Source organism: Orbicella franksi, chromosome 10 (assembly GCF_964199315.1).
Source record: "Orbicella franksi chromosome 10, jaOrbFran1.1, whole genome shotgun sequence".
In the NCBI taxonomy this organism is placed as follows: Eukaryota; Metazoa; Cnidaria; class Anthozoa; order Scleractinia; family Merulinidae; genus Orbicella; species Orbicella franksi.
In genome coordinates, this window is record NC_138154.1 from 7,673,631 (window position 1) to 7,683,317 (window position 9,687).

The 9,687-nt window shown below is 39.2% G+C and overlaps 2 protein-coding genes across 4 annotated transcripts; both read left to right on the top strand.

The window, feature by feature from the left end:
• Positions 1–335: 335 nt before the first annotated feature.
• LOC145501046 (uncharacterized) lies at positions 336–6,754 on the top strand. Of its 3 annotated transcripts, none has more exons than XM_081480609.1 (2): positions 336–4,920; positions 5,000–6,754. In XM_081480609.1, exon 2 carries the CDS (start codon positions 5,719–5,721, stop codon positions 6,751–6,753), a length of 1,035 nt encoding a protein of 344 aa, XP_081336735.1. In that variant the 5' UTR covers positions 336–4,920; positions 5,000–5,718; the 3' UTR covers position 6,754. The 3 variants fall into 3 exon arrangements, with proteins under 3 accessions (XP_081336735.1, XP_081336736.1, XP_081336734.1); XM_081480610.1 differs by having other exon boundaries at positions 336–4,415; positions 4,832–6,754; XM_081480608.1 differs by having other exon boundaries at positions 336–3,221; positions 3,988–6,754.
• Positions 6,755–6,868: 114 nt separating this feature from the next.
• On the top strand, positions 6,869–9,100 carry LOC145501563 (uncharacterized). The gene has a single exon (XM_081481014.1). It carries the CDS (start codon positions 6,869–6,871, stop codon positions 9,098–9,100), a length of 2,232 nt encoding a protein of 743 aa, XP_081337140.1.
• Positions 9,101–9,687: the final 587 nt, after the last annotated feature.

A 9,687-nucleotide genomic window follows, 5' to 3' on the forward strand; every position in this document is an offset into this window, starting at 1 on the left:
CAAAAAAAATAATAAAACAAAAACAAACAGAAAATTTCACTACAGGCAATATATAGAATGGCAGACACTTATTTCACTGTTCAGTGTGTATTTCCATCAAAAGAGGTTAACTGCTGGTTAAGTGGTTAACTTCCGGGAAGTTACTCATTTATACCTAAAAATTGTACATAAAATTAAATGACGGTGAGATTGTCATGTGTTAACTGGATAATCTCCACGTCATTTTCCCCGGGTTCGACACCAGCGTGGCGCAATTTTTTTTTCCTCACAAAATAACTATTTTTGAAGCGTGTAGCAATTTGCACATGAAAAAAACCCAAAAACTGAGCAAAAAAAAATAAAATAAAAACAAACAGAAAACTTCACTACAGGCAATATATAGAATGGCAGACACTTTTATTTCACTGTTCAGTGTGTATTTCCATCAAAAGAGGTTAACTGCTGGTTAAGCGGTTAACTTCCGGGAAGTTACTCATTTATACCTAAATATTGTACATAAAATTAACTGACGATGAGATTGTGAAGTGTTAAATGCACATTCTCGTCGTCAGTATTCCTGGGTTCGAGACCAACTCTAAGGCAGGGAGTTCGAGCCCTCCTCAGAACATCTATATGAATTTTTTTTCCTTTTTTCCTTTTTTTAAGAGTTTCTGTTCTTTGCTACTTGCTAAATTTATGAAAAAAAATATTTTTTCCATTTTTAAAGATTTCGTTTGCGGATGGCCGCCATCTTGGATTTTTGTCCAAAGGGGTTGCATAGGCATTTTGGTCAAAATTTTGAGTGTCTAAAAGACTTTCTTTTACTTACTTTGTCGCGAAAATAGTTCTCTTAGCCACAAAGTAGGTAAAAAAAAAGTCTTTTAGACACTTTAAAAATTTTGACTAAAATGCCCATACAACCCTTTTAGAAAAAATCCAAGATGGTGGCCATTTTCAAATCAGTTTTTCAAGGCAGATATCTCCTAACCTTTTTAACTAGAAAGAAAAGTAAATGCATAGTTGAACAGCCAATTGATCAGAGAACAGGTACGCAGAATAAGTTCAAAATCAAATAAATACTGTCCGAGTAAACAAACTTTAAAAATGGTCCAAAAATTAATGTCAAAAAACAGGTGTAAAAAATCATAAAAAAATAAAACACTTTCTCACGGAAAAAAACTATCACATCTTAAGCAGCATCCAAAAGTTAACATATCCTGAAAATTACAAAGAATTCACCCATAATCTGCCAAATCTAAAGCAAGTTCAACCATATGCAAATGAGGTAAGGGGGCCAGGTGACGGCAAAGAGGGCGAATCCTGACCGGAAGGAGGGTGAATCACGACCAAAATGGGGGCGAATCCCGACAAAGGGGGCAAATCCCGACCGGAAGGGGGGCGAGGTGACTCTAGGTGGGCGACTCCCGCCAAAAAGGGGGGTGAATCCTGGCCGAAGGGGGGCGAGGTGACGCATGAATCCGACCCTAACCCTAACCCTAAACCCTAACCCTAAACCCTAAACCTAAACCCTAACCCTAACCCTAACCCTAACCCTAACCCTAATTAGGTTCCTGAAGTGTTGTCCTGCCCACGAGTTGCCCTAGCCAATGTTGTCTGACGGGCTTAACATTTCACAACTTTTGGAATGTGCAGTGCTGTAGTTTAGTCCCTTGTCTACCTTCCAGAGGAATTTCAAAACGCAACGTTAAATTCTGTGTAATTTACAGGAGGTCAAAGACACCAAAGTGGGCAAGACAACACAGATGGGAGAATACATGAAGAAAATTGCCTTTTTTCATGAAAATTGAGCAGGATATGTTTAAGACCAATTAAAGGACCTCCACGGGTGCCCTGGGGCTAACCCTAGCTAAATAGAAATTTGAAAAATTTCGAAGGAAAAAAATGCTGGCTAGTTATAACATGTATACTACACTTGAGATGGTTTCTTGACTTTTTTTTCACAAAGTCGAACTCAGATGAATTTAAAAAATATCATTTTCTTTAAAATGCGAGGGTTAGCGCTGAAATTTGGACACGATGTAACTATGTAAATTTCATGATATTCCTGCAAGTTTCAACTTATTCTGTCAAAAAGAACAATTTTTACAGTTAGTTTTCCACGAAAACACCTCTCCAAATTTTTGGGTGGGCAAAGCTTATTTTTTTTTTACCGGTTTTTTTCCTTTAATTTTTTAAAAGTTTTTTAATGTTCATATATCATTAAAAAGGTCTTTTTACGCACTACATGTTGATAGCCTTTAGAAGCCTAGCCCTTGCAATGCTTAGGAGAAAATCGTTCATAAAAGTAACGCAGGTGGGCAGGACAACACATAAGGAGGTTGCCAAAAACAGTTATAAAAAATGAACATTTCAATCAATTTCTTTGAAATTTCTCCATTACAATGTTGAATAATGCACTAAACTTTTTGAAAGTTTTCAACTTTTTTGAAAGCATTGCAACAGAGATAGAGAAGTCTAAATTTTGCACATGTTTAAAATAGGTCTTTTTAAAGTCAAGAGAATTTTTATGTTTAAAAGATTATAACTACAAAGTTATTGAGTGAAATCGCGACTTACCTCTTGAGTTTCAATAACTTCAACTGCAAAGTGAGCACAAAAAGTTTGGTAGAGTATTGTCGAATATTTGATGAGATATCATTGAGATTCTAAATTTATGCAAATTAGGTGAACATTTTGAAGATCTGCTTTTAAAGAGGCTTAACTCATCGTCGTTTCAATATATTCATGTGATGTTCTTACAGCAAATACTCCTATACAATAGCCATGTTTGATACACGTTCCAAAATTTTTTGAAATAAACTTCATGGAATCATCACCTTTTGAAGACATGCCTTTTTTAAAAAAGCGTTTTTCTGTGACAATCTAGTGTCAAACTTTGCAAGGCTGTAGTATGCTATTGCTTCATTGGAATTCAATGAATTTTTCACAGATCTTTGCACTTGGATAATGTCGTAACATATTGAAAATTCATGGCATTCCAATGAAAGCAAAGGAAGATATAGCACTTTGCACTTGCAATTGAGTTAGAGAAATTACGTGACTCATTATAAGACTTTGTATGGGAAATTGAACTTCTCCATTACCTAGCAACCACACATGCAGAAACCTATACAAACCTACTCAAAAGATTCTTTATGTTGACAACTGTCATTTGATGAAGCCAAATCACGTATAAAATGTGAAATCACGTATAAAAAGCCCTCACTGTCAGAATCAGCAGAGTGGGCAAATCAACAAAGGGGGCAAGACAACACACATAGTGGGCAAGACAACACTTGAAGGGGGCAAGACAACACACATGTGGGGGCAAGACAACAAACTGTGGGGGCAAGACAACACAGTGTGGGAAACATTATGTCATTTTTTAAAGCCAATATTAATACTAATCAAAACAAATAAGAACTATTAGACTATATCGTCTGTGATATTCAACTTTATTCATTAAAAAGAAAGTAAATTAACATTTTTCACAGTTATTTAAGTACCTCGAGAGTACGCATTGCAGACCTATCTTTGTTAATAAAAAAAATTGATAAAAAATTCCACAATGGGCCGATTCATATGCAGTTTTCACCAATGAAGAGGTGAAGATCTCCGCTTTCCTGGTCTGACAATTTTAACCATGGTTTCACAAAATAAGCTTTTCCATATAGAGGTTTAACTCATTGTCGTTTCAATATATTCATGTGATGTTCTTACAGCAAATACTTCTATACAATAGCCATGTTTGATACATGTTCCAAAATGTTTTGAAATAAACTTCATGGAATCATCACCTTTTGAAGACATGCCTTTTTTAAAAAAGCGTTTTTCTGTGACAATCTAGTGTCAAACTTTGCAAGGCTGTAGTACGCTTTTGCTTCATTGGAATTCAATGAATTTTTCACAGATCTTTGCACTTGGATAATGCCGTAACATATTGAAAATTCATGGCATTCCAATGAAAGCAAAGGAAGATATAGCACTTTGCACTTGCAATTGAGTTAGAGAAATTACGTGACTCATTATAAGACTTTGTATGGGAAATTGAACTTCTCCATTACCTAGCAACCACACATGCAGAAACCTATACCAACCTACTCAAAACATTCCTTATGTTGATGACTATCATTTGCTGAAGCCAAATCATGTATAAAATGTGAAATCACGTATAAAAAAGCCCTCACTGTCAGAATCAGCAGAGTGGGCAAATTAACAAAGGGACAAGACAACACACATAGTGGGCAAGACAACACTTGAAGGGGGCAAGACAACACACATGTGGGGGCAAGACAACACACTGTGGGGGCAAGACAACACACAGTGCGGGAAACATTATGTCATTTTTTTTAAGCCAATATTAATACTAATCAAAACAAAGAACAACTGTTAGACTATATCCTCTGTGATATTCAACTTTATTCATTAAAAAGAAAGTAAATTAACATTTTTCACAGTTATTTAAGTACCTTGAGAGTACGCATTGCAGACCTATCTTTGTTAATAAAAAAAATTGATAAAAAATTCCACAATGGGCCAATTCATATGCAGTTTTCACCAATGAAGAGGTGAAGATCTCCGCTTTCCTGGTCTGACAATTTTAACCATGGTTTCACGAAATAAGCTTTTCCATATCACTTATGAAAATTACGCTTGATTGACAGCTGCCCATCAACCTCAAAATTTTTATTCAACTTATGACAAGAAAGAGCAATCACTTGGCTATACTCTGTGTGATTTTCAAGATGTTTGGTTAAAACGTAACTTTTGTACACGTTATCAAAGTTTTTCAAGTACCGTGTAAGTACGCCTTGCGGGCCTACAAACCACCATTAAAGACAAGCCTTGGAAGGGTAAGTACACTTTTTTTGAGCTCCGTTATTTTTGCTGTTTGGCACCCTTAGAACACTGAGCAGAAGCAATCAAACTATCGGAAGAGGTGTCTAAGGTGCTCGGGCACCTTTCTTAAACATTTTCTTCCCATAAAAAATGGTTGCTTCTGCACAGGCTATGGTCAAAGTTTAAGGGTGCACTGTTTGACCACTATGTGTTTGAAGGACCTTGTTATTAGAACTTGAGGACCTTCTATTGATGTTTTGATGTTATATTATGCTTGTTCATGTTGTAAGGAACCGTTTGGTGTTAATTTTTGTGAAATCGGTTCCTTTGTTAATTAGTTATGATGTCATTTGTGTCGAAACGTTACACCTTAATAACTTTGCCAGGTTTTAACTATTTGGCCAGCAAATTGTCGTGTTAGATAGGCCTTAACATAGGCTACGTGCATACCAAATTTTGTAAAATATGATAAAATCCTTGCAAAGTTATTAGCGGTTTAAGTTTTATACAAAATGGCGGACACAAGTTTGTCGGTACCATACCCTTAGGGGTTTTTTAACGCGAAAACGAGGTAAGGCTTTAACTTCCTCAAAGTCTTAGAGGATATTATGCCAGTGTTTCAAATTCACAGACATTATAAAATGGAGCAAGGGCTCTTCATTCAGGTTGTTGGTTTCACTTGGCACTAAGATATCTGTAAGTACTATGACTCAAATTTTAACTGTCCATAACTCAAAGAGAATGTAAGTGTTTCGGCTGAAATTTAGGGAACAATTACTACATATAAGGGGCTAACTGTTGATGCATTCTTGCATCAAACCGTTTAATTCTCTATGAGATATCAAAGTATAGACATGGAGGTAAATGTTTTCCCCTTAGCTCTTTGGCTACTCAAAGAAAATGGATGCGAAGTTAAATGGAATGGATCGGGTGAAGCATTTGGCACAGTTAGAAATGTGGGGCGACGAAGATGCCATCAAAAAACTATTCTTGGAGAACGTGGAGAGTGCAAAAGTCCCTGAAATAAAAGAGATTGAAAGGTCGGCAATTACCACATGCCTTAATGTAGGAGGGAAAGTATACGTAGCAGGAGTGAAAATGGGATTGAATTGTTTGGAGAACAGTGCAAAAAACTTAATGGCGCTAGCCCAATTTCTAGAAAAAGATCAGCTGAAAACAACCATTAAGCCTCAAATTGATAAAGACGATGTCTTGGTCAAAATGAGCCATGTTTGCAAGGACGCTGTCAATTGGTGTAAGAAGATTGGCGAAGAGAATGATGGAAGGTTCGTAAGGAATCTAAATTGGTATGCCGAGAAACTGGTAGATGCCCGAAATGGAGACCACGAAACCCTTAAGCTACTAGACTTTGAGCGGATGCCTTCTTTAAAAATAAAGCCAATAGAACGGGTGCTGAGCCACATGTCATTGCAGCTTGACTACAGCAGGGCAAATGAGATCGCCACAACTGCTATCTACATGCAAAATACAACTTTGAGAGTAGTGAATCAGTTGACAATGGCCATGGCTACGCTCATGGCTAGAAAGTACTATCCAGAAAAGAAAGCGCTTAGTTCTAAACCTGATGGACAAGACGTCTGCCAATCGCTGAATTCTGAGCTCAGTGAGCTGACATCATGGATGGACTTCATAGAAGAAAACCGAAGGAAAGAAACAAACATTGAGGAGCAATTCGAAGACGAGGTACTGGATCCGTCATATCAACCAAACTCTTCAAGTGAAGAGAGTATGACTGAAGGTGGAGACAAGACAGAAAGTGAGGCAGAAGAGGGGAAAAAAGGAGGAGAGAGAGTCCATGGAGGCACGTCAAGTATCTTAAACCAATTGCAATTACAAGAGAAACTTTGCAAGCTGATTATCAGGATGCTGCCCTTTCCTTTTTGTGTGCCAAAGAACTCAGCTTGCAAGCGCTAACATTAAACTCCGGATTGGCAATCAAATATATGACTCACGTAGCGAGGGAGGAGTTTGCAATAGACCTAAAAAGAAATCATGATATCAAGCTGTAAAAGAAGAAAAGAAGGAGATAATGGCTGCAATAAAGGGTGACCTGGCAAATGCAAAAGTTGAAAAGTCTCAAAGCCAGGGAACTTCTTCGAATGAAGAAACAAGTAATGCAATGAAAACCGAAGGACAAAGCTACACAAGAAAGAGGAAACTGATTGAAACCAAAGAAGCAGAGTCAAGTCAGAAACACGCTAAAGTCAGTAACTCTAAGTCAACCTTAAAGGCGAAGTTTGACTTGACGATCAAAAAGGCATCCGAGAGCAACGATTCAGATGACAAAGAGGACGCCTTGGAGGAAACGGATGAAGAAACTGTTGCATCCAAAAAAAGGAGTCACCACGTGACAGTAAAATGTAGAGTTCCAGGATGCGGGCTGAGGGTGAAAGACATCAAGCGACATCTAAAGAGTCATGTGACCAGAAAGCAGCTAGAAGAGAGCGATGTCCCAAGGGCTGCTGCTATTTTAAAGGCAGGGAAGAGTCTCAGGGGGCCTCCACTAACCACCTCTAAAAAAGAAGCTGGAAGACCCGGCAGATTTAGAAAATGGTGCCCGGTGCCTGGATGCAACACCATCACTACCTACATAACCCAGCATTTGACAAAGGCACACAAGTTAAAGAGCACAAACGTCGCATACAAGGTGCACTTGAAGAGCGCAAAGAGGTACAAGGGCATACAAGAGCTTGACATGTTGCTGAGCATGAAACCAGCTACCCCTGAAAAGACAGAAATACAACACCAACGTGAGAAAACTAAGATTATGCCAGACAAAGCAAAAGCAGCAGAATTAGAAGATGAAACGGACGAGGAGGCTGCGGAACCAATTGCAGAAGATAAAAGTGAAGGAGAACAGAGTGGAAAGCTTCCAGAAGACAAAGACGAAACTGATGAAGAGTCCGAAGAGGAAGCTAACGACAAGGAAGAACTTGATCTGAAAAAGGTTAAGAAGCCAGAGTACTATTCAGCCACAACATTCTTAAATGCCCGTCACCAATGGCTCTGTGGGTTCTTCTCCTTTCTTCAACTACCCTCAGCCGGGTACAAGAAACTTCAAAATTGGCTCCAACATGTCAGTCAAGTCCACAATATCCTTGAGGCACTCGACCCAAATGGTGACGACATCACTATTCTGGGAAACGATTTTGGCGACATTGTATGGACAAAGTGGGTACACCCACATCTCCAAAACAACACCAAAGCACCAGGTACAATAACATCCTACTTGACGAGCCTGGAGAAGTTTTACATGTTTGTCACCTCCAATCGATACAACAAGAAAGACATGCCACCTCTGCATGGAAATTATCTGGACACATTCAAAGAAACCATTAGTGCCCTGAAAGGCTGGAGGGCAACTGTTGACAATGAAACGCAACACATCCAGCACCGCGGCTTCCTAAAAGAGTGTGACACTATTCTAACACCAGCTGACCTTAAGGGACTTGAGGAATCCAAACCGTACAGGGCAGGAATAAAAGCACTAAATGAGGCAAAAGCAGGGAAAAAACTCTCACTTCAAGAATTTACAGATGCACGCGATCTACTCCTAGTAAAACTTGCGCTGCTCGTGGGCTCAAGACCTGGCCCTTTGGAAAATGCCCTTTTAGAGGACTACTACGGTGCAAAGGAGAAAGATGGCAACAGCATCATCCTAATTCCGAAGCATAAGCGATCCAAAGCAGGCCCAGCAGCTTTAGGGATGGACAAAGAGCTCCAAATGCTCATGGAAGTCTATGTAAAGAAGATCAGACCTATGTTTGCAAAAACTGACGTAGAGCATCTCTTTGTTAAAACTGACGGGGAACAATTCCAAAATAACACCATTGGCAAACGTTTTGCAGCCTTCTGGGAGAAAAGTGGCGTGAGGAAGGACAAAAGAATCAGCCAAACATCAGTGAGAAAGTTTGTAACCACCGTGACCAAACGGCACGCTCCACAGGAAATAGGCAACATACAGAAAGTCTTGTGCCATGGAGAGAGGTTGTCTAGAAATTGTTATTTAAGAGAAGACTTGACAGAGACGGCATCACGGGCAATGAACGTAATCAAGGACGTCACGTCAAAAGAAAGTGCCACACAATCAGAAGCCTCTAAGGATCACACTTCTGAACAAAATCCTCAGTTAAGTGAAGAAAATAATCCTCCTGTAGCAACAAAGGATGATGCCAGTCAAGAAGAACCTGAGCCGAAAAACCTATCATCATTATCCCACCTACCATCATGCAACAGACCCCTGGCAAACCAAGTCCACTAACCCTGAGGGAGAAAGAACAGATAACAAGACTCTTTTCAAAGGAGATAGAGAAAGGAGCTACGCAACAGCTGAAGACGGTCCGAAATAAAATGTGCACGACAATTGTCCTGCGAAGACTTATAACATCAAAGTCAAAAGTTAAACAAGTGACCAACTTTGTCAACTACCTTGTAGCCAGCAGGCCCTCAGAAGATGTCGAAGATTTGCCAGAGGAAAGAGTAGAAGTGGATGAATGGCTTGAAGGGATCGACGTGGAATCCTCACTCAAATCTGGCAGCCGGAAGTTCTGGGATGAGGCAGATACAAAAACCATTGAAAAGGAATTCAAAAAGGTCAAAAAGTGCCCAACCAAACGGGAGCTGAAAGTCTTGTTCTTAAAAAACGAACGCCTTGCAGCCATCTGCGATAAGGAGGGATTCGCAAGACGCTACGAAAAAGTGAAGAGCATCATGAAGAGGTTGAACAAGTAATTGTCCATCGCAATGGTTGGTCCCGGTGGTGGGTGTGGTGTCATGTTGAGTTTGGCTAAAAGTAAAAAAAAAAATTTAAAATGAGTTCGTCCCGGCGGTGGTTGTGGCTACAAATAA

Excerpts from the sequence above, each read along its gene's own strand:
- LOC145501046 (XM_081480609.1), top strand. The coding sequence starts at position 5,719 with ATGGATGCGAAGTTAAATGGAATGGATCGGGTGAAGCATTTGGCACAG.
- LOC145501563 (XM_081481014.1), top strand. The coding sequence starts at position 6,869 with ATGGCTGCAATAAAGGGTGACCTGGCAAATGCAAAAGTTGAAAAGTCT.